Consider the following 19,633-nt stretch of genomic DNA (forward strand, 5'->3'; position numbering starts at 1 on the left):
GAGCGGCTCGCGAGCGGCTCGATTCGTTTGCAGCGCTGTACGGAACTGGGTGCCCAGCAGTAAGTAGCTCCTGTAATGAAGCATCAATGGACGAGACACACCAGAGCAAGATTGACTTCCAATTAAGCAAACTACCCTCCCTCCCTTGCTAGCTGCCATTTGCTCCCTTCCTACCGAAAACCATCATAAAAATATTCAACATTTGAAACTTGGGCTACCAGATTTCGTGCCATTTTGCAATGCAATAGTAGTAGTAGTATTTCATGTGATGCGGTATAGACTTCTGTTGCATGACGCTTTTCAAACGGGATATTTGTTGTAAATTTTTAATCTCCATCCGGGCTTCAATCATGCATGATGGTTACCCCAAAACCTAATAGAAGCATGTCAGCGAAAGAACATATAGTATTAAAATGTTTGGAACTTTTTTAAGTCAAGACCCACAACAGTCTTTTCTTACGTGGCTAAGCCAACAATCAGACAATACATTACTGAATAGCAAAGACATTGCCCTTCTAAACTAATAATGGGAAACCTTAGAAAATGGCCATTGTTGGTGATCTTCACTAAATTAAAAATCTAGTGCCCCTAAGCTAATGATTAATGCTAAAACATTTAAGTACCCTAATGATGTATACCGTACAGGAGTGTATCCCAGTTCCTGTTGCATTGGCATGGCATTTAATTATGGATCATTTACTATGATTCCAATCAACGCTCTTCTAGGCGAGTTGGTTATAAGGTAAAATGTAAGGTGTAGAAGTGCATTAAGGTGTAAAAATGCAGTAGAGCACTCCTTTGACCTATAAAGTAAAATGTAAGGTATAAAAATACAATAAGACGTAGAAATGCAGTAGAGCACTCCTTTGATTTAGAGAGGGCAGAAGGGATATTCTCCCTCTAATCCTCTTGGCTCAGTTGGGCCGGAGGAGCAGGAGTTGTTGATTAACAAAAATAAAGAGAGAGAAAAGAAAAATCCGTATCTACTGTGTCGCGAACTCTCTATATAGGCCAAGCCTCTGATTCAGGCTGTTGAAAAAAGATAAATTGCCTCAGGGTTGAAAGGGTATTGGGTGGTAGTATCCCACTTAGCAGCAGGTCCCCCCTATAGGTACATTTGTCCCACATCGGGGTTGGGGTTGGGTTTGGGTTGGGATATAAGTCCCTGGGATTGCCTCAAGAGTTGCCGGCTTTTGAGGTTAATTCTGGGATTAGGTTTATAAAACAACAAAAGTCTGATTCAGGCTGTTGAAAAAAGAAGAGAGAACAATATAGCTTTGCTTTAAAAGAACCTCTCTTCCGCCTAAAAGCCAAACCAGATCATAATTCCATGGAGCAAGATGGAGACTCACCACCTTTCTGGTCCCAACCTTCAACCAACGCCATCTTCCAACACCAACGCCTTCGCCGCCGACCACCCTCTCCTATCTTTAACCCGGTTTCCCTTATCCTCCTCCTACCGATCATAGCATTGCTCGTTATATTTTTCTTACTTCCTCCATTTCTCACCCATACAACTCAAATCCTTCGTCCCACCTATTCAGTTAAAAAAAGTTGGGATTCACTCAATATCCTTCTGGTAATCTTTGCAATTCTTTGTGGGGTTTTTGCGAAGAGAAACGACGACGTTTCGGCGGCGGAAAGTTCCCATGATGATGAACGGGTTGCTGCTGCTAGTGATACAACTGCTCAGCAAGCTGAGAGCAGCACCAATCAATGGTTTAACACTCCTCTGGTTGGACTGGGAGGGACCGGGGTTAACCGGTTGAGAAGGAGCAGTAGTTCTTATCCGGATTTAAGGCAAGGACCGCTGTGGGAAACCGGAGAAACGCGCCACCGGTTTACGGATGACTTTGAGGTGTACAGGCATTCGCGGCGAACTGCTACCGAAGAACTTCACCACCGTCCACGGCGGAGCGGGGCGGAGAAGGAGGAGACTGATGTTAAAGTGATCCCGGTGGATACTTTTGAAGTTCATTCAGCTAGGCCTCCCTCACCTGAACCGCCGCCGAAGCCAGCAACACCACCACCTCCTCCTCCGCCGCAACCGCCTCCACCGGCGAGATTGAAGCGGAGGCGATCACTTCACAGCGTTCCACCACGTAAAGAAAAGTTGGGAAAGCCACGTGTGGAGCCTAAGGTTACTGAGGCTGAGTTGGAAGAAAGCCCATTACGACCTCCGCCTCAGTCATTTGCTCCTCCTCCTCCGCCGCCGCCACCACCACCTCTGGAGTTTGAGCAAACTCCAGAGCAGAAGCTCCAGCGGAGAAAGAGCGGAACGGCCAAGGAAATAACAACAGCCCTCGCTTCTTTATACAATCAGACTAAAAGAAAGAAAATTTTGAAAAAAAGAAACAATTCTGAGAGTTCCAGTGAGAGCTCTCCGCCTTCTGTACATTCATCCGTTCCACCACCAACGCCCCCGCCGCCACCTCCTCCTCCTCCACCACTTCCTTCTTCTCGGGTCTTTCAAAATCTTTTCAAGAAAAGTAGCAAAAATAAACGCATATATTCCCTTTCCGGCACTGCACCACCACCTCCGCCTCCGCCACCGCCTCCTCCAAATTCAATATTCAATAACTTGTTTAAAGGCGGGAGCAAGAGTAAGCGATTTAACTCGACGTCATCAGCTCCTCCTCCACCACCCCCACCTCCGCCACCTCCGTCGTCTATCCTGAATACACTTTTCAAGCACGGAAGCAAAAGCAGGCGGTTCAAATCAGAGAGCTCATCTCCACCACCACCACCCCCGCCGCCGCCACCTCCACCAATGCAACAAATGACATCAAACCGCAAGCCGAAATACACTCAACCTCAAACTCCAACAACAGTACCTGAACCTTTCCGGCGACGACCATCGTCCACCGGGAAGCCTCCGTTGCCGGCGAAAACAAGTATTTACTACGAGGATTACATAAATAGCGGCGCACAATCGCCACAAATACCAACGCCGCCTCCGCCACCACCGCCGTTTCCAATGCCGGACTTCAAATTCGTGGCTCGCGGAGATTTTGTTAGAATAAGGAGCGCTCACAGTTCAAGGTGTAGCTCTCCGGAACTGGAAGACGTTGACGTAATGTCAGTCAAATCATCGGAAGCAATGGACGGTGCAGATTCAATTGGGCAGTCAGTGTTTTGTCCAAGCCCGGATGTGAACCTGAAAGCTGACAATTTTATTGCTAGGCTCAAAGACGAGTGGAGGCTGGAGAAAATGAATTCAATGAAAGGGGTGCATAAGACGGACCATGGACCAAGCCCAGAATTTGTTTGAGCCCAGTGATCAACAGGCATAAGCTACGCTGATTTTTCTTTTTCTTTTTCTTTTTTTTTTTGCCCTTTTTCAATTTTCCACTTATACAATTTTTGCCAATCACAAAGGAGACCAAATTACTTAGTTCCACTAGCTTATGGTTGAGAGTATGTAGATTGTGTGTCATTCATGGGTGGCAAAAAAATTGTTGCTCTGGTTGTGTTTTTTGTTCTAAATTGGAGCAACTTCTTGCAGAGGATGCGAGTTATATCTTAAGCTGTTTGGTTTGATTGAATTATTATTGAGACAAAAGGACTATGAATTTGGTACACAATAGTGTATAATGCTACATTTGACATGGCTCTGATTGTGTTCCTCCCCCCACAACACACAATCCCAACCCCACAAATTCACTTCAGAGCTTTCTCATCGTTGGGATTAGTTTAGGGCTGAGTTTTGCTGCATGGATGGAATACTGGATGTGTATATGCTTTTTTGCTGTACTTATAGTAGTGAATGGAAGCAATTTGGTGTTGGTCTTTCCTTTGGGAGGAATGGGCCTTTGTTACATGACTAGAGATTTGATTAATTTAGGATCCTGTGAACATTTGCAGGGTAAAATGGTTTAGGTGATAGTGGGGTTATGGCTACCAGCACTTTAAAAGTTGAACAGGTGATAGGGAACATACGGCACAGAAATACCATGGGAGTGTTTTTTAAAAATTAGTTTTTTAAATATAATAAAAATTTTTAAAAAGTACTCTAAAAGGTAATCTAAAAATTAGTTTAAATTTTTAAAAATATCTCAAAATATATTTTAGAAACGCTTCTACTCTTAAATATTTCAAAATATTTTCTGAAAATATTCCAAACTATAATTTAAAAATTTTGCTACAATAAAATTTTTTAAAAACGCCCTAAAAAACAGCCAATCCGAACGGAGCCATGTATTAACTCTAAAAGCTAAGCTTCTGGCTGCTGAGCCAATCCTTCCTAGTAGTTGAAGACACAACTATTATTAAATGTTACTAATAAATACACTAATCTTTTTGCTTGTGGCTGTGACACTTCGGCTAGTGACCAAATTAAAACAGAAAAAAGAAAAAGCATCAGAAGTATATAGACTTTTCCTATGATTGGGATGACCGGGTAGCTGATGGAAGACGGTGTGTCGATGGGTAAGAAATGAGATGGAGAGTGGAACAGAACAGAATATGCTTAATCATCTACTTTTCGGCTTTGCATTTTTTAATAGCTGTTTAGTTCCTTGAGCTTGCGACTGAGAGCCTAAAAAAATCTTCCTTTTCCTTCTGTCCTTTTTGGTTTTTGTCATTAAATAAAACAGAAGAGAAAGAAATGCAGGCAGGTTGATATGCCGCCTACACAATGAAAAGGAGCACAGACTAAATCGCAAGATTGTAAGATTGTGCATTGAACGATCTTAGAATCAGCATTCAACCATATAATAAAAGCGGAAAAGCTAAGACTTTTGTGTGAGATTCATGATGAGACTTCTTTAGATTGTAATTTCCTGGCAAATGCCTCTTCGGACAAAAAGCAAAACAAGAAGGAGGCATACCTCTTCACGAAGGAACGTTCAAATGAACCAAAAACAGGCTATAATAAGTTATCAAAAGCAAAAAAATTTTCGAGTTTGGACTTGAAAGCATAAGCAAGCTTTTGAGTATGGATCATCCCAATCGATCCCGCTACGACTATAAAGCTTTTTGGCCGTTGCTTTGCGGAAACACCACCATATGTTACCTTTAAACCATAACTAAATGCCCTTGGCTTGTTATCAATCAAGAGCTTGGATTCATCGTGATATTTGAATAAATTTGATTAAAATCTTCGTCATTTCTCATTTATATGCTTGCCAAGACTAAAGTTTTATAGCCCCTTTAATGAATCATTCCCCTAATTTTTGTCCACTCGCTAATTGCCCCATCATTCAACGACGGTAGCGATTGATCTACATTTTAAACGATTGAAATTTTTGCAATTCAAGGGTCAAAATTTCTTGTTCCATCCTCCAACAGTGAGTTGCAACCTAAGAAAACAATACCGAGAAAAAGGGCCCCTAGCATCTCCCGTTATATAAGAGGGAGACTAGAACATAACAATTGATCACTGAACTGATGTTTTCACCATCACGTTCGATCTACAGCCCTGTTTTGCAAACTTGTTTTCTTGCCAAAATTTTCTCCTACAAGTTTCTCAACAATTTTAATTAAAATAATTTCCAAAAAAAATTTCCTCAAAATTTTAAAAATACACAGCTCAAAATATACAAAAACACACAAAAAAATTTCCCTTCTTTCCTTTCTTATTCTTGCTCCCCTCACCTCTGCCTACCGCCATCTCCACTGCCAACTAACACCGTCGGACACCTCTTCCGGTGCTAACCACCTCTTTTTTTTTTTTTCTCCTTTCTTTCTTTCTCTTCTCCCTCTCCTCCTTCCTACTTCCCTCTCCCCCGCCACCCTCCTTCTCCCTAGCACGATCCGATCAACCGAATCACTTGAAATATTATGTTAGAGGGTGGCGAGGGAGAGAGAAGGAAAGAGGAGAGGGGAATGGAGGGGAGGAAGGGAAGAGAAAAAGGAGGGAAGAGGAAGGAGGAGAGGGGGAGAGAGAAAAAAGCAAAAAAAAAAAAAATCTGTTGTTATCGGCGTTAGTTGCCAAGAGACGTTTAAGAGTCAACTGGCAGTAGAGATGCAGCGATAGAGGAGAGGAAAAAAAAGAAAAGGAAAATGAAAAAGGAAAAAAAGTTTTACGTCTTGAAAATTTTTTCTATAAATTCTATAATAAGTTAAAGTAAAATTTTGGACAAACACTCAAAAAACTCGCTTGTTAAACGGAACTTACAATTTTTTTGAGACCGATTTTAACTTTTATGCAAAATTATGATGCATACAGCAGTGATCACATCCTCATTGCTTTTCACTTGCACGTTGCACTGACTGAAGCATATTAATTAGATGGCCATGAGTAGTACTCATGATGTATGCTTCTTTCAACTTTCAAGTGTCAATTGTGCCTCAGCTTTGCAATTTCTGTGGCCTCATTCTTGATGAATTGGGTCAGAAAGTGGGGTTGGAAACTTGGAAAGTCATCAATTCACAGTCACTGGCTGAAGGAACAGAGAGCATACATTAGAATACTAGGATTACAAAACACTTCCGAGAGGCCTGGATTTGTTAATCTGTGCGTGTACACTGAGCAGGAAGGACCACAAATGAACAGAATCCACGACAGTTTTGAAGCAAATGTTGAACATTGCGCGTCTACGTGGATAATCCCTTGCATTGCATGGGAACCCCCTTCTAACAACATTAATTCTCTAGCTGCATAGATGAGATCATTCGTAAATCACGAACTGACATAGCATATTGCCATGTAGATTTGTTATTTCTACCTCGAAGATACACTTCTGTTTAATCTTTGGGTACCTTTTTTAGGCCTGCTTTTAGTTCGTAACCTTCTTGCAGCTTACCTGTAGAACACTATGAGATGTCTCCAATAATTAACTTGTTCTGTTTGAAGGATTTACCACGATTCACAATCTAGCTTAGTCAAGTTAAGCTCGAATTAATTAATTAAGTGGAACAAAATACTATAATGTCAAGAATGGGAAATAAATTAATGCACACATGCAATTGAAAAAGTAATTGAAAAATGAGTTGATGACGTGAACAAATAAATTTTTTATAAATAATTCACTATCCAAACAAATAGTGCCTTGAGTAGTTTTTTTTTTTTTTTTTTTGATAAAATAAGCGTAGCGCTGCATCTCGTCCGTCCATAACCTTTCTCTTCTTTCCTCCAAAAATCTCCCCAAAAACAAAAAAGGCAAAACCCCATCCTTCGTTTTCTTTCCAAAAGTGTCAGTCCCAAACTAGCCCTTAAGCCTAGGGTTTAAGCCCGCCACTCCGACCAAATTCCACCATAACGGCACCAGCAGCACCACCACTATGAAACTAACTTCACCCGTGATAATCGAGAACGCCCACGACGACTCCATATGGACGGCCACGTGGACACCAGCCCCAGAAGATTCTGCCCCTATCCTACTTACTGGATCGCTCGATGAAACCGTTCGGCTGTGGGACCCCAAAAAGGACAGTTGCATCCGGACTAACACCGGCCACTGCCTCGGCGTTGTCTCCGTCGCCGCCAATCCCTCCTGCAGAATGGCAGCCTCCGCCTCCATCGATAGCTTTATTAGGGTTTTTGATGTTGCTTCCAATAATACCATTGCCACCCTTGAAGCTCCCCCTTCTGAAGTCTGGCAGTTGCAATTTAACCCTGAGGTATAAAAAAAAAAAAAAAAAAGAACGGCCCTGTTCTTTCGGAGTAGATTTTTTTTGTTTTTACTTATTTTGGATAATAATGCAAATAATCCAATTTATATTTTATGAAGTATTTTATTAGTTTACAGATTGGATAATGCTAAAGTTGGAGTAGGACCTAACTTTTCTTTTTTTTATTATTATTATTATTTTGGAAAATGTGGTTTTTCGTTTACCATTTTTTTTTTATATATAATGAGCATTTTTAGCTTAGAAAGTCTGCCTATAATGTTTTTAGTTCTCATAAAGCTGTGTCAGCTGTCAGAGCTTTACTTGTAATTTTAGTTGATTGCAAGTGAAAAGGTGAATAGTACCAGAGTCGTATTCAGAACTTAAAAATGGGGGATTCTAGGGCATGCATGACAACTATTGAAAAATTTCAAATAGTTCAGGCATATGAATTTGAATTTGAGGAAATTAACCATTATTAACATGTGAAACCGCAAATATAATGTATTACTTCACGTAGTGCAAGAATGTTGTGAGAGGTTCACCTTTTCTTCTTTTGAGGGAAATAAATGAATAGAGCAAAATCAGGTTTTATGCTGGTTTATAGCTTTAAATGTTTCCACAAGAATTGACTTAAAAAAGAGAAAAGCCTGTGTAAGAGATTTAGATGAAGTGGAAATTGAGGCAGGAAGTTACCTACATGGCTCAACAACAATAATGCAATGAGGACTCTAGATTTCAGGGTACCTGTAAATTGGCTTTCTTTTCTACAGAGATTTCTGTCTAAGCTAGTTCATGCTTCCCATAGCCACATTACAGTTTTGTTTGTTCCTATACACTCTTTGCAGTGTCAGCCTTCTCTTGCAGTAGTATTACTTTTGTTGATTTCGCTTATTGTCTTTAAACATGATTTCTGGCTAGACACAGCATATATGTGTTGAATCTGCCTTTGGTATTATATGTCAATGTGTTTCAAGCTAATTTGAATTTGTTGGGCTACTCCCGGAACGATTATAAAGGCTGAAGAGTCTAACAAAGCATGCTACAGAGCACTTCTTTTTCTCTGTCCCTTTGTGTGTGAAAGAGAAGGACAGATGAGTTTTAAAACAAAATGGAGCTTTTTATTAAGCAAGTGTAGCAATATCTAGATTTAACTGCTTGTTCCTGAATATTTGGCTATCATACTTTCTGTGAGCCTAACTTTTTGTTTCCCAAGTTTATTGTAAGTAGACAACAGATCTTAGAAACTAGTGTTTTTTGTCACATTGGGGCTACCAAAGGCAACGTATATTTGCATATAATGTAGCCCACAAAACTTTTAGTATATCATTTTTTTTTCAGTTCTCTTAAGAAGAAGAAAACTCATTGTAGTCTCATGTAATGGCATTTTAAAGAAAGAAGTTCATATGTTATGCTTGTTACCTGCTTATGCTAATTTATGCATGTGATATATGCATTCTTCGTATGTGTGGACTATAAGAAGTTGAGGTTTTGCTTTCTCCTTTGATGGCTAGTATTAGACATTGCAACATTAAGCAAACTTACTTTCTCGTCAGTTATGGTTTGCTTGTCGTCTTTTTGACCTTTGAGTAATGTCTTTATGTTGAACCCATAGTTACATTGCTTGCATTATCATCTTACCTGCTGCCATTTCCTTGGGTCTGACTAATAGTTGAGTAATTTGTTTTATATTTGGCTATTTAAATACTCAAAAGGAAGTAAACTTGGCGCCAAGTTAGTGCATTATAGGACATTTGATAGCCCAATTGCTGTGGCTACACCTGGAGAACCCTTTTAGCAGCTTTTTGATGAAATGAACTTCGTGACCTTTAGGAAAAGATTCTTCATGCCATGATTTGGCTATTGCAACCAATTGTCTTAATATGGCAAGATGTTGCCACTGGGTGGATGTTAATGTGGGGGGATATTAAGTGGATCATTTTCATTGATTGATTTCTTTCTTTTAGCTGCTATTTGTTACAAACTCAAGGTCATATTTCTTTAAATTCACGGCACATTCAAGACTCGTGAGTATTATTTGCTTTCTTCAAATGTTTGGGTTTTTCCTTTCCGTCCTTGGTCCTTTTTCTGTTTGCCCTTGTACCTTGCTAGCAATTCCATGAAGGTATCATCAGTTGCTGCCTTAAGATGTTTATCAGTTGTTGCTTTCTTAACAAGCACCAGGATCACTTAGCTTTGCACCGTTTCTCCTTGCATCTTCAGGGCACAATCTTAGCTGCAGCTGGAGGTGGCAGTGCCTCAGTCAAGCTGTGGGATACAGTTAAATGGAAGGAGATAGCTACATTGTCAATCCCTCGTCCCGAAGGTTTGAAGCCCTCTGATAAAAGTGGCAACAAGAAGCCTGGAGCCTTGATGGAAGACACGTTGCTTGTGGTTCAATGGATGGAACCATCTCTGTTTTTGATGTAACACGAGCCAAATTTCTACATCACCTGGAAGGTCATTGCATGCCCGTTCGCTCCCTTGTATATTCACGTGTTGATTCTAGGGTACTATTCTCTGCTTCAGATGATGGCCATGTGCACGTGTATGATACTGAGGGGAAAACCTTGATAAGTACCATGTCGGGTCATTCAAGCTGGGTGTTAAGTTTGGATGCTTCTCCGGATGGAGCAGCAATTGCAACAGGCTCAAGCGACAAGACGGTTAGGCTGTGGGATTTGAAGATGAGAGCGGCTACACAGATACTTTCGAACCACAATGATCAGGTTTGGGCGGTTGCATTTGGACCACCAGGGTCCTCTCTGCTTGCAAGTGTATCTGATGACAAAAGCATAGCATTTTATCAGTACTCTTGAGAATTGATTTTGCTCAAAGCAAGGAGGATTGAAGCTTTATGTTAGTTGTTGAGTCCGCTTCACGTCGCTTGCTGTGATGATCAGATTGTATCATTAATCATATAGTTTGATATCCCAAAATTTTAGCTAACAAAATACAAATTCACTTGTGCAACCCGCGTAGCATCTCTTTCATTTATGCCCCGGCAACTAGGCGCCTTAATTCTGTCCTCGAATTTGGCCAAGGTTTTGCCATTGGGACGGGATAACAAGATAAACCCGTCATACAAAGAACGGCACCAGTCAAATTCTTGCATTTCTTCTAACGTAATTTGGGAACTTTGATATGTCATAAGCAATCGGGTTGGAGTAAATTTAGCGTCAGTTATGCTTACCTTCATTATTTGGACCGATTGAAACTCATGCAACCGAAAATTACTACTGTCTGCAAATTTCCAACTCAACGAGTTTCAGGCAGTGCCCCACTAACAAAGGAGAGCCACATCTATTTAATTTCACAAATCACACCCCACTTCTTAGTTCTTGTTTCCTACAGTTGTATAATCGCTCCACAACAGCTGTCCCTCCACAATATCCCAAACACAGCGGAATGTCACATTGGATGCCTGTTCTTTACCTTAAAAGACAGGACTTCCGCAAAGCTTTAAGACCGAATATGCTATTGCCGGGTCCTTTCTCATTAAAGAATTCCACATTATGGTCCTTATCTACTAGTAGTCGCTACGAAGGACAGCATGCACGTGAAAAATATGTACCAAAAAAAAAAAGGAATTCCACGCTAGGGTCCTTTTTTTTTTTTTTTCCGGACAGTTGTTAATAGTCTATTTTATATTTACTCCTACTTTAATCTATTTCTAAGGGAGGGCTCAACTGGACCAATGAGTAGATCGACAAAAATTGAATCACTATCGGATCAGACGAATGCACAACATATCTATCTGAATTTTTTTAAAAGTCATTTACTGTAGTATTCAGTGAGTGAGAGGCAAGATTTTAACCTGGTGGAGATCGATACTACTACAGATTTGAACGTGGTGGAGATCGATACTACTAGTAGTAACTACGAAGGACAGCATGCACCGCAAATGCATTGTCCGTCAGCTTACTACGATCCTTGGGTGCAGCCTTTCACTAGCACATAGCACTAAACCATTTGACTACAGATCAAAGTGCAGATCTCTAAATAAGTCGCTACAAATCTCCAAACAAAAATTTTAGTTTACTGTCCGTAGACTGGATTAAGAACAAATTAAACTATCCACCCCGCCATTATTCACCATCAACGCCACAATTTACCGTACTAAACTTCACATATTTAATATCTCACATATTAAAAGTCCATTAATAAGAGAAACTGTACCTCACTAGTTCAGAACTAGAAGGAAAAACATATGACACGCATATCCTACTCCTACTAAGAAGCTCTACCATCTAAGTAGTTCTTCAAAACATCCATGACAGCCCCAAAATCAGATTTCACTTGCACAGGAGGATTCGCTAAACGGCAAGACATGTCTTTGATCTGTCTAGAATGATAATCAATCTTGGACTGAGTAAATTTCAAACCGTGAGCAGTACTCACCACAACAGTTCTATCAGTCGGACCAATAATTCCACTCTTCCTCAGCTTAGTCAAAGCTGTTAATGCAACTCCAGTGTGCGGACAAATAAACATCCCAGTAGAATCAGCCAAAGCCATAGCATCCATCAATTCCTCCTCGGTAGCCTCCTCCACAATCCCATTTGAATTCTTCAAAGCAAAAACAGCTCTGTCAATCGAAACAGGGTCGCCAATTTGAATAGCAGAAGCAAAAGTGGTGCTAGCCCTCACTGGCTGAAACTCCTGCCACCCTGATTTATAATACAAATACAAAGGATTTGCATTTGCAGCTTGTGCACAGACAAGCCTAGGAATGCGATCAACCAACCCCAATTCTTGGCACATGTTGAACCCTTTATAGAATGCATAGATATTCCCTAAATTCCCGCCGGGAACTATAACCCAATCAGGCACTTTCCAGTCAAACTGCTGCAGAATTTCAATGGCAGCCGTTTTTTGTCCTTCCAGCCTCAAACTATTCAATGAATTCGCCAAGTATATAGGTAACTCTGAGGTGACTTGACGTATCAGTTTCATGCATCCATCGAAATCAGTATCAATACTGAGCACAAATGCACCATTTGCTATGGGCTGAACCAACTGCGCCATGGAAATCTTATTAGCGGGCAGAAAAACAATGGACGGAATATTCGCAGCCGCGCAATAAGCCGATAAAGCCGCCGAGGTGTCGCCGGTGGAAGCACAGCCCACCCCAACCAAAGGACGTTTCATTTTTCGTAACCTGTTCACTTGACTAACCAAAACTGTCATGCCCAGATCCTTAAAGCTGCCCGTGTGGCTAATCCCGCAATGCTTCACCCACAAATCATTCATATCTAGATGTACTTTTCCAAACCGCTCAGCCCAGAAAAGATTGGTATTTCCCTCGAATGCACTGACAATATCATCGTCTGAAATTTCAGGCAAAACCCACTCTTTCTTGGACCAGACACCCGAACCGTAAGGCCACGTCGTTTTGCCAACGCGGGAGTCAAACAAAGACCTCCAGTATTGACCGTCGAATTGTTTCAGGGCGGCCATGTCATGCTGCACATCAAGAAGGCCGCCGGTGCGGCTGCGGTAGACGATTTCATCGAGGGAGTAGGATTCTGCGGTAGGGGAAGAGTCAGAGCTGGAGGTGATGGCAGTGAAGGGGACGTAGTTGGCAGAGAAGCTGAGGGACGTACTTGGAGGTGACGGGGCAGCGGTTGTGGGTTTGGAGAGGAATGAGTTGAACAGTGGTGAAGAAGCCATGTCATTTAGATGCCCCAGTTTAGTGCTTAAGGAGGAGAGCCGATTTTGGGTAATTGTGGGCTGAATTCGGCTTTGTTAAGAGGGTGGCAAGTGGCGGTTATGGGTTGGGGAGGAGGAGGAACTGAGGGCTCGTGGGGTCAGTGAGTGGGGGATTCGGAAGACTTTTTTTTTGTTTTTTTTGATAATTGGAATGTAGACTTTTTGTTGTGGCAGATGAAGACTTGATGCAACCCCTTTTTATCTTGTCATTCCTTTGTCCGAGGATGATGGCGGCACAGTTTACACGTGTCATCTCTATCTTCCGAGCCATGCTGGCGGCAGGTTTCACACTTGTCATCCTGTATGGACCAGGGAGTTGGACGGCCTTTCATTCTTTTAGGACTTCTATACTGATATTCAGTGCCTCAAAAATAGTGTAGTATATATGCCAAATAACCAGAGGTATGAATCAGACACGACGAACAAATGAGAACGGGACGAATGGCTTCTCGATGCTTGACACGAAACAAAGCTGGGAGTTGACCTTCTTTTGTCGATAGCATTTTCTCAGCGATGGGAAACCTTCTGATAAATCTCTCATACATCAATGGACTAGAAAAGGTATTTCTATATATAGGGTAAAAACAAATTTTAGCGATCAGTAAATTATTATCCGTATCAACTTTTGACTATCAAATTATTTTTTGTCATAAATTAGCTACCATATTAACTGTTCAGCACTCTCACTGTTATTTCGTCGAATTTTGCTCTTAATTTATAAAATAATCAGAATTGTGCTTTGACCAAAAAAAATACCAATGGTGGACAAACATACTCTTACATTTTGACATCTGTTCTGATTATTATGTAAATTAAGAACAATAATCGAAGAAATGACCACGGGTATATTAATTAATTAGTTTAGTAGTTAATTTGTGATGAAATATTGTTTGATGATCAAAAGTCGACATGAACAATAATTTAACAGGCGCTGAGATTTTTTGCCCATTTATATAAGACCATTCACTGACAAAATTCCATATATAGTAAACTATCAAATCATACTAATCACAATTAAATAACAATGAAATAAGTAGTTTTTAAACAAATAAACTAGTCCTATAACGACTTGGTTTAAACATCCTACAAACCGCGAATGCATTAATCGTACCATGCCCCATTTTGATGCTATATTCGTTTTATTCAAACTTGTGTAGCCCGTTGTACAATGGAGCTAGGTTCATCCATAGGATAACCGGGCTGTGTCGTATTACTATAAAGCTAGACTTGTTTATAAGGAGCTAGATTCAGTTGCAGAAACTTTTTTTATTATTATGATTATTAAATTTGTTCGTAGGAATTACTTACAGCAGAATTATTGTGCTTGTAAACCTAAAATTGGATACTAATTATTCTAAATAATATTTCGCTTGCATCATAAATATATTTTCCAACTCACTTTTTTATATTTCCAACCAATTTTTTATCTCACATATATCACATCACAAAAAGTGCTACAGTAATTATTTCAAATAACACTATATCCAAACAAGGAAATAGAGAAAATTAAGAAACGTTATTCAACCATTCAATATTCTCACCAATTGGCATGCTGCACCGTAAAAGGAAATAGAGCAAGAACAATCGCTAAAATTTTGTACGAAATTGAGCGGCAGGACATTTTCGTGCTCCGTTACTTTTTTTTTTTTTTTTTTTGTCAGCAACGATATACTCCCTCCCTTTTTTTATAACTGACGTTTAAGGTTTTACACACCAATTAAGAAAAGTTTTTCATTGTTTAAATCTATACACTACTTTCCTTTTGTACCCTCATTAATTATCCAATTCACCCATGTTTTTTCTCACTAGAGTATTAAATGGTGCTGTTTTACTAGGCCAAAAGCAATGCAAACCAACTCTCACCAATTATGAAAAGAGAGATAAAAGGGTAAAATTGTGAAAAAATAATTAATGCTGCATGGAGATAATACAACGACAGATAAAAGTACTTAAGAGCAAATTTCTTAAACGTCAGTTATAAAAAAAGGGAGGGAGTATTTGTATAACTTATTGTATCATAATCTAGGCAGAAGGGAGCCTAAGGAGGCTATTATAGGTGCTAATGAATATACAGACCCAACTCAATGAATAAAATATTATGAGATAATTTTTAAAAATTTTTTGTTGCTGATGAAATTTGAACTCTTACCAAAGATTCAAGGAAGGACTTAAGACTCTCTCTGATGGCTACCAGTGGTTTTCCTGCTCCATTACTTGGTTCGGCAAATTTTCTTTTCTCTTGCCTTTGTGGGGCAGAATGATGATGTCCAGTTTAGGGCAGCCAAGTCATGATTGCTGGGCATTTAATCCAAAGGTTACAAGTAAGAGGAGAAGGGGAAAAAAAAAAATTTTCCAAGCTTGTTAATCCTCCGTACGTGCAGTTGCCTTGGACATAATTAAGGCTGACTAGTCAGTTCAAATACTAGGCTTTGAGACCCCACATTATTGGAGTGAGATATGGTTGATATCAATCCACCTGTAGGGCAGAGCAACTGAGAATCTTTTCCTGATAGTACTAATAAGTTACTAACTTATTATTATGATAAAATTTTTTTCACGGTAAGTTGGCAGAATCTACCAGCTATTGCAAGTTATTCTGCGAATAGGATTGATACGAAATATATAACATAAGCTTTGTCCAAAAAAAAAAAAAATTCCATACAGCTTGAGTAGTACTACTCTACGAGAATGTCAAATCTGTCATATACATCCGCAATCTTTCTCATCGTACAATTTTGCTGATAATCTCTTATATTGGTTGGACCAATGACTTAGCATCCAAGCTCCCAATTATACAATCTTCATTATTCGTTCTGTTATTTTCTCGGCGAGGTTACATACGGATCTGTGGCAGAAATATGCATTGGAAGGCTTTAAACATTTTTTTTTTTTTGCTTTTCCATGTCTCCTCTCGTATGTTTGATGGCACAAAAGTTAGGTAGTTTAACATCACCCGAGCTTCGACCGAAGCGAAGATCATTCTCGTGGTTTGTTTGGAATTCCTTTGGGTGATTTGTTTCTTTACTCTCAAGCTCGGCCAAATGCCAGCTTACACCGAAAACATATTAACTTTGTTTGGATGGAAGTGTTTTTTAAAAACTAGTTTTTCAAATATAATAAAAATTTTAAAAAAGTACTCTAAAAAGTAATCTAAAAATTAATATAAATTTTTTTAAAATTTTAAAAAATATCTCAAAATATATTTTAGAGACTCTTCTACTCTTAAATATCCCAAAATATTTTCTAAAAATATTATAAAATATAATCTAAAAACTCTGCTATAACAAAATTTTTCAAGATTCATTAGCCCTTTTCACAAGATTTCGATTCATCAATTATCCAATTTAGTCGAATAATCGGTGAAAAACTGAATGCATTAAGACACTAAAGTGCACGAGTGACGAGATCGTATTTCAAATGAAAAGTTAAAATGCATTAGACAGTAATTTCAAAATAATTTTCTCGCACATATAACGACCCCATTTAGAGAAGCTAATGGATCAAGTCAGCTTGATAAACTTTTGTCAAGCGCAGAATTTGCTAGGACTAATTTCTATGCTGTAAGCTATTCAGCTAATGAAAATCATCCTCCACCACACAGGAAACGGCTTTCTTTCAAAACGGACTAACGTATAACAATGAGATGATTCAAAATCATTTTCTTGCACATGTAACAACCCCATTTAGACAAACTAATGAATCGCGCCAAATTTAACTTGAAAAACTTTTGTCCGGTTACCAATTTGCTAATTTCTAAAAACAGTCTTGTTGTTTCTATTTCTCCTTTAAACAGTAAACAATGAAAAGGAAAGAGTTCAAACAAGATAAAGAAAAGACTTCAACCTCCGGAATCTGTCGCCGACCAACCTAACTCACTCAGCAAACGAACATCAAAAGGCAAATTAAGCAACTCCACTTGTGAATTGTGAATCATGAAGGTGTGCGGCAGAGAAGAGAAGAAAATGTGGGCTTTGTGCGTTATTTTTAAAATGTCTTCTTGTCGCATTGAATCCTGCCTCTCTCAGAATTATCTCAAAATAAAAAATGGTTATGCGGTCACGGGACACATCACATTTAGGTGCTATAAAAACACCTCCTATTTATTATTATTTTTCGGGGTGTTTTTGAAAAACATTACTATAGCACTGTATATGCAAAACTTTTACTATAAATATTTTTTGAAATATTTGACATATTATATGAACGAAATGTTTTGTGAATTATTTTTATTTGTGTATTACTATAACATTATAGTTGAAAAACTTCTTTTTTTTTTTAAAAAAAAAATGGCCAATCCAAACAAAAGTAATTGAATTAATTAGTGAACTGTTTTTTTATTATTTTTATTTTTGGGGTAAGGTACACACTAAGGTAAACAAGAATTTTAGCAAGTTACGAAACAACTTGTATGCTCAAACCTGATTGGTTCGCGACAAAGTCAATGGCTTCTTTCTTAAAATTTCTTATTTTTTAAGTCCTAGTCAATCCAATAAAAAGAAAAGCAGTCCTAATCAATTTTATGAGTGGCATTCCATGAAAATTTGTGGGGTAAGAAGGTATGTGTTTAGGAAGATTTGGGTGCGTCTTAGAATTTTGTTGGGCGACGAAGTCCTTCCCAACTCTCCCCAGAATAAAGGTAAATAATTTGTGCGCCATGACTGGATGAGACTTGTCGGAAGACATTCGCCTGTAATATACCTACCTGAAATTTCATCTTCTATACATCAAATCACCCAGCAGGTACTAATTTCTTCGCCTGTAATTTGTCTTTGTGATCTCCTGCAAATCAAATGATTAACTTCAAAAGCAAGCTTAGGCTTTGGAGTAGAGCATAGACCCATCATTTTCTATCATGAAACGGTTTTATTTCCCGCGAAAGCCTTGATCCAGTGGATAAAATTGAAACGTAAAAAGTTAGGGGTTCTGCTTTAAAATTTTCCTTTCTTAAATCTCACTCATTCTTTGCTAAAAAAAAAAATAAATTAAAAGGGTTGTACTTGTTAATTAATAATTGTGGCCCAAATTTTTCAAAACAAAATCAAGTACGAGCATATGATATAAGAACATCATGAGATTCCTGTGGGGTGATTGATGTAGTAAGAATTAGCAACGACATGCATGATAGTGGTCTTGCATACACTTATTAATTAACATAGTAGAAAAAAAGATATTGCAAGTTAAACTACATCAATCTTTTTATTAATTTTTTGGACCTCTCTTCTTCTCTTTTTTAGCTTCAACAAGCATCACCGAGGCTGACATTTTGATTTGCAATTTTTTCTTCTTTCATTTGAATCTGTTAGCACCAGTAGTTTCTGAGTAAATACTGATCATTAGGAAAAAAAAAAAAAGCGGAATAAGGAATTAGAAAGAGATAGTAGATTAAATAAAATACTCTAGCGTAAATAAACAAAAAGCCAAAATTGTTTGGTTGTGGTTGAAAATTGTGTTTATGATGCAAGCAGTAAAAAAATTTGAAAATTTTTTTTGGGGCAAATCTTGATAACCAAACATAAGTGAAGGATGGAACTAACAAAATAGTCTCTAATCATATTTGTGGTATATGTTTGAACGGTTGGGTATGAAAGTATTTATATTATTATGAATTTTGTTTTGCATATTATATAACCAATTATCTACCTTCAAAATATTATAACCGTAGTGTGTTTGGATTGCCAAATTATCCTAAACAATATTTCGTTTGCATCATACATAAACACGTTTCCCAATTCACCTTTTTATATCTCTAACTACTTTTTATTTTATATACATCACATCACAAAAAATGCTACAGTAATTATTCCAAATAATAGTACTCTATCCCAAATTATTGTTTTGTTTTGTTTTGGTAAGTAGGAGCTATTAAGTTACACCTACAAAGTACCGTGGCAAACTAGATTCCTCCCACTTAACGTCTAGCCAACAAAACCACTTGATGCTGCTTACTAGAAAATGACTGTTAGCAGTGAACTTAGCTCCCAAAATTACAAGGAATTTGTACATTTGTTACCCTCTCTTTAGGTACCTTGATTAAATCTCAAGACCTTGGGATGGCCATTTTACACTCTTCATCGATATAGCAAGGCCATTATGTGAACCTTCGAATTGACAATGCAATAAAATCAATTTCTACCATTTTTGTTATAGGCTTTTCTTTTTTTTTCTTTTTTTTTTTTAAAAAAAAGAAGACAAGAACGAGTATATTGGAGGCTCTAACTTGATTGTTAATCAAAATCCAAAAAAAAAAAAAAAAAACCCACTTTACCTGCTAGTCAATGTCTCCTCAGTATTAATTTCAATAAGGAAGGTTACCAGTTAAGCTAAACCTATGTAGCTTGATTTGTGCGTGTTATCCTTGTACAGAGGCTCT

At 38.6% G+C, this 19,633-nt stretch overlaps 2 protein-coding genes and 1 pseudogene across 2 annotated transcripts; 2 read left to right on the forward strand and 1 right to left on the reverse strand.

Moving 5' to 3' along the window:
- The first annotated feature begins 925 nt into the window (after positions 1-925).
- On the forward strand, positions 926-3,584 carry LOC113692184 (uncharacterized). Its single transcript, XM_027210553.2, has one exon. The coding sequence runs from the start codon at positions 1,331-1,333 to the stop codon at positions 3,269-3,271; it is 1,941 nt and encodes a 646-aa protein (XP_027066354.1). The 5' UTR covers positions 926-1,330; the 3' UTR covers positions 3,272-3,584.
- A 3,500-nt stretch (positions 3,585-7,084) lies between these two features.
- Positions 7,085-10,524, forward strand: LOC113691953 (WD repeat-containing protein VIP3-like; annotated as a pseudogene).
- A 1,137-nt stretch (positions 10,525-11,661) lies between these two features.
- On the reverse strand, positions 11,662-13,441 carry LOC113692367 (threonine synthase 1, chloroplastic-like). The gene has a single exon (XM_027210762.2). The coding sequence runs from the start codon at positions 13,222-13,224 to the stop codon at positions 11,785-11,787; it is 1,440 nt and encodes a 479-aa protein (XP_027066563.1). The 5' UTR covers positions 13,225-13,441; the 3' UTR covers positions 11,662-11,784.
- Between the last annotated feature and the right edge of the window lie 6,192 nt (positions 13,442-19,633).

Source organism: Coffea arabica, chromosome 6c (assembly GCF_036785885.1).
Source record: "Coffea arabica cultivar ET-39 chromosome 6c, Coffea Arabica ET-39 HiFi, whole genome shotgun sequence".
NCBI classification, from domain to species: Eukaryota; Viridiplantae; Streptophyta; class Magnoliopsida; order Gentianales; family Rubiaceae; genus Coffea; species Coffea arabica.

Excerpts from the sequence above, each read along its gene's own strand:
- LOC113692184 (XM_027210553.2), top strand. The coding sequence starts at position 1,331 with ATGGAGCAAGATGGAGACTCACCACCTTTCTGGTCCCAACCTTCAACC.
- LOC113692367 (XM_027210762.2), bottom strand. The coding sequence starts at position 13,224 with ATGGCTTCTTCACCACTGTTCAACTCATTCCTCTCCAAACCCACAACC.